Here is a 5,000-nt window from a genome sequence, read left to right on the forward strand (position 1 = left end):
TGACCTAAAGTGAGGAGAGAAAGAATTCCCAGAGGATGACAGTGAGGCGGAGACTAGTGGAAGAGGACAGAGAAGAGGAGAATGCCACTTGCTGTTGCTTTGACAGGCATTTATTAGACCTAATGACTGAACTCACACTGACTCACATCAGAGCAGCTCCCTACCAGCTGGCCAGGCACAGAGCAGCTACCACCAGCCACCGTCTCCATCTTTTCTTTCTCTCTTCTTTATTTCTTTCTGCTTTCTTCATCCCTCTCTTTCGAGAGACAGCAAGATCCGCTACCGACCGTGACCGTGCCGCAATTTCTCTCTCCCTTTCTTGTATTCGTTTTCTGCGCTTTTCTGCCCCGTCAATCTGGCCGCTGCCTGCCAGCGAGAAGGAGGTGGGCCCTCCTTCTCGGTAGCAGGCAGGGGCCAGATTGATAGTACCAATTCTTAGCCGACCTTCAGCTGGCTGGGGCAAGTCAATGACATTACACGTCTGTGAAATGCTGCCAGTGTATAAACACGGCCACAAAAGGAGCTGTGAGGCCTCAATGATTAGATGTATGTGGCCTCGGACAGAGAAAGCTTTGTGTTCACAATGGAGATTTTTAATATCACTTCACATAGTCACTGTCACAGACACAAACACAATAATGCCACTTTCCCAAAAGCAAAAGACGACAATACAAAATAGATACCTCTGCCAATGAACATTCACCAGTCTCTTATGTACACAGACTTAACCACTTTAACCATGGTGTCCCAATTATGGTGATTATAGGCAAAAAAATAATGAATCTGAAAATCTTTACAAAACAACAAGCTTATCTACAAGCTCAAAACGCATCTCATCGCGACGCGTTTCAAGCTTTTAGAATGGCTATTTTCAAAATAATTTGGAATTTCTTTTGTGGTCAAGTGGATAAGTAGTTAACAGTCTCACACCAACCAAGTTCACAAAGAGGGGGCAGGGGTGGGGAGAGTATTTCAACGAACAGGAGTTGTCTATTTGATGGGCGAGTCCAGAATCTCCTCATACTCCTCTCTCTGTCTCCGTCCACCCCCGCGAGAGGGAAGGAGCTTCATCGCCACCAGCCATCCGACACTCAGTACCACCATCACGTTCCCGACGACCTCGGGGGCAGAGGGAGCTGACGGCAGCACGAACAGCTGCAGCAGCATGGCGACGGGTATCTCCACACTCTGAGAAGTGGACACCAGCGCAGGATGGAGCCGAGTGAGGGCGTGGGTCATTCCCAGGAAGGCCGCTACCGAGCAGGCAGCCAGCCCCAGGACCAGGCCCCAGGCAGGGGCACTGGAGGGCCAGGACCAGCCCTCTTGGAGCAGGACCAGGGAGGCCGGGGCCAGCAGACAACCAGTCCAGCTGACAGTAAACAGAGCGGTACCGACTCCAACTCGTTCCTTAAGGGAGCGATAGCCAACCAGGGCCAGGGCCATCCACAGCCCAGCCAGTGCCGACAGGGACCAGCCAAACGCACTCCGCCAGAACACTGCCGGGTCACTCGGTGAGAAGCCTGCCTCGTTCTCATCTGCCGCAGGAAGCAGCACTAGACCCAGGCCGCACAGGCCCGCTGCTATGGTGATGCCATCGGCCAATCCCAGCCTCTCCTCCAGGAGCAGGAAGGCCAGAATGGCTGACAGTGCCGTAGTCGCCAGGCGCCAGGTTGTCGTGGCGTCTCCCGATGAGACGAAGGTTAGCGAGGAGTAAGCGCAGCACAGGGCGGTGGAGTAAGCGACGCCGTAGCAGAGCAGACGTAGACGGTAGCCCTCGGGGCCAAAGGGGTTCTCCCCCCTCTGCAGGGGTACGGCCACGGAGACGAGCTGGACAATGGAGCGCACCAGCAGCAGGAACAGGGGTCCAAGGCTAAAGCGCTCAGAGGCCAGACGGGTAAGAACAATGAGACCGCCGTGAGCCAGTGCTGCACCGAGCAGCCCCACCCAGGTCAGCCGGGACGCAGAGACAGACGCCTCCCCAAAGCTAGCCAGCTGCTCACTGACGCCCCTCCCAGGTACTTTCGGACCCCCATCACCCCCGTCTCCTCCCCCCGCCCCCGTGGCCTGCGGTTTGAGGGGCGTGTCTTTGTCTTTGTCTCTTGAGCCAAACAGAGTCCGTGGCCACCTCCTGCCTTCTGTCAGTTGCTTCCGGTCCGAGGTCTCCTCCAGGAAGGAGCCAAAGTCCTCGAAGGAGGGAGCGTCGTCGTAGCCCTCGTCCCCGGGCTGGGGAAAATGTGTGTGTATGCCGGGCTGGGGGGAGTACGGGGTGTGCGTGGCGTACTTGGCTGTGACGGTGTGAGGGTGGATCTTGACCCTCTTCTTAGAGCTGCTGAGCAGGTGGGTGGACTCCATGGTAAGGCCTCAGGGTAGACAGATACCTGGGGGAGGAAGAGAAAGGAGTTCCTGAGTGACATAAATACAGCGTACATTTAAATCATCCTGTGTAGGATTTTCAATAAAAAGGTAATTTTTATATCTAGTAATATTTTTCACAATAACCATTCGACATGTGTTGTGTGACCGCTTCATTAAATATTTGCCCCCTACATTCCTGCTAGATATTCAAATATAGTTACAAGGGGAGGAAATCAAAGAAGCCAGGCCATTCTATGACTTCAGTACGATGGCATCATGTTGATGACATCAGGGTACTTGGTAGATGGGGATTTGTATTTGTATCTATATTTTTGGACAACCGACCGACTTCCCACTTGGCACATCACTCCATTGGGTCAATGTGACCACCAGTCGCCACATGGTGTTGCCAAACTACCAAACAGCAAATCTACAGAGTTTGACTTTAATAAACGCAAGCTAAAGGCAGCTCACCAATCAGTGCAGGTGAAATGCTTAACCCTCTGTGATCTAGAGCTTCAGACACAGATTTGATTAAGGTACAGCAACTTGTACAGCAACTTGTACAGCAACTTGCAATGGGCCTGGTCTAAAAGATACACTACACCACAAAGACCCCATGTACCCTATGACACTACTTCACAAACGTCAATGAAGTCCACAATCACAACACCAGAGGAAGCTCCACTAATCACGTTCAACCCAGATTTGGCTCAAACAAGGGGTTACATTTGTTCTCCTGCAATGCCACAAAAATATGGAACGCCAAACGATGAATTGAGTACAAAGGACCCCAATGGAAAAAAGCCATAGGGACCCCAATGGAAACTTTCTTGGGTTTAAAATGCTTTAAAAAGCAGACCTTGTATTGAACTGAACTTTTGTAAACTGCTAATAAAGTATTCAATCAATCAATCAATCAATCAAGGAAGTCACCTTGTCAAACAAAACTCGAAAGCCAAACACAGCAGCTGATTTGGATAGTGTGGTAAATTTATCAGCTAAGGAGACACAGTTGCTGTGTAATTCTGAGGCTGACAGCCAGTGACACGCGCTGTTTTTAAACAAGTCCCTACCTCACTGTCGGGAAATCCCAATGGGACTACCTTTTCCACAACAGTATGTGGTATCTTGAATGATCAAGTTTGTCAACTCAGGGGCACCCGCTAGCCTAGTGGACCAGGCGCAGACCACATATGCTGGTAATCCAGCTTGATAGTGTGTCGCGAGTTCGACTCCCGATCCCGACGACCTTTGCTGTGTGTCATCCCCCCATCTCTCTCCTCATTTCCTGCCAGCCCACTGTCCTATCAATCAAGGCAGAAAAAGCCCCAACAAATATCTTTAAAGAAAAAAAAGTTTGTCAACCCAAATTGGTGGAGCCGTGCGTGGTCCAGTACCAAGGAGCAACCCAAGTACAGGCATGCAAGTATTTGGATATATATGTACATAGGCTACATTGATTATACAGTTCAGCAAGTAAGACGTTAGTAGCTACATTAATGTTGATTTATTTAAAGGGTAAGACCACTTTGGTAGAGGTTTGGGTTGTGTAGTTACCTTGCCATGATGTAACTCCAAAGGTGGGCAAGAAATAAAAAATAATTGCTCCATTGATTAGAAATTGATAATTCAAAAATATGCTCCTCATTGACTTACATTGTAAGGTAAAACAGCTCTCAAAGTCACTCTTTTAGCACATAAATGAACACAAAGAAAGCTGATTCAGACAATATAGAGCATCACCAAACCCAGTACTGTTTGTTTTTTTAATAAACATGTCAACTTCCTGTTGATTTTACTATTTGAAGATCTGGATCCGGATCCGCGGATCCAGTCCAGGTTTTCTACTTATCAAAAATGGCAAAATCAACAGGAAGTTGACATTTTTATTTAATAAAAAAACAGTTCTGGGTTTGGTGATGTTCTATATTGTCTGAATCAACTTTGTTTGCGTTCGTTTACGTGCTAAAATAGTGACTTTGAGAGCTGTTTTACCGTACAATGTAAGTCAATGGGGAGCATATTTTGAATTATCAATTTCTAATCAATGGAGCAATTATTTTTTATTTCTTGCCCACCTTTGGAGTTACATCATGGCAAGGTAACTACACAACCCAAACCTCTACCAAAGTGGTCTTGCCCTTTAAGCAATAATCACTGACCAAACAAAGACAAGCAGAAAATAGCATTTTATGTGCTAAACAAATTATCGCCCAGAATTTGTTGTTGGATACATTCTGGATTTAGCCAAATATGCCCGGGTGATAATCTATAAATTTTACATACATACTAATATGGGCCATTTTCACAGCATATATTTTCATGGGTAAACGCAGCTGAAGTTAATAACGTTAATTGTGGTTTTGTTGAGTTAACTGTACAGAAGCTGTTCATGCTGGCACACAGCATGTAGCCTACATGAAACACACTGACAAATTATGGTTTTTACCATCAGCTGTGTCTACCTGTCAAAACGTCTGCTGTTAAAAGGGTCTGTACAACCTTGGATTTGCCTCTCTTTGTGCATCCATCACACTCTCTGTCTCCCTGACTATCTCTCTGTCAGTCTCCTTTTCGCTCTGTTTCCTCCTGTCCCTCCCTCTAAGTCTCCTTCGATGTCCCCCTCTTCCTGATAATACTTA

The 5,000-nt window shown here is 47.7% G+C and overlaps 1 protein-coding gene across 1 annotated transcript; it reads right to left on the reverse strand.

Moving 5' to 3' along the window:
* Positions 1–990: 990 nt before the first annotated feature.
* Positions 991–2,352, reverse strand: slc35g2a (solute carrier family 35 member G2a; the record flags this gene model as incomplete). The annotated part of the gene is made up of 1 exon (XM_080413377.1): positions 991–2,352. The coding sequence occupies one exon, from the start codon at positions 2,350–2,352 to the stop codon at positions 991–993; it is 1,362 nt and encodes a 453-aa protein (XP_080269503.1).
* Between the last annotated feature and the right edge of the window lie 2,648 nt (positions 2,353–5,000).

The sequence above is a fragment of the Gymnoscopelus braueri genome (genome assembly GCF_963280865.1).
Source record: "Gymnoscopelus braueri genome assembly, chromosome: 19".
Taxonomy (NCBI): domain Eukaryota; kingdom Metazoa; phylum Chordata; class Actinopteri; order Myctophiformes; family Myctophidae; genus Gymnoscopelus; species Gymnoscopelus braueri.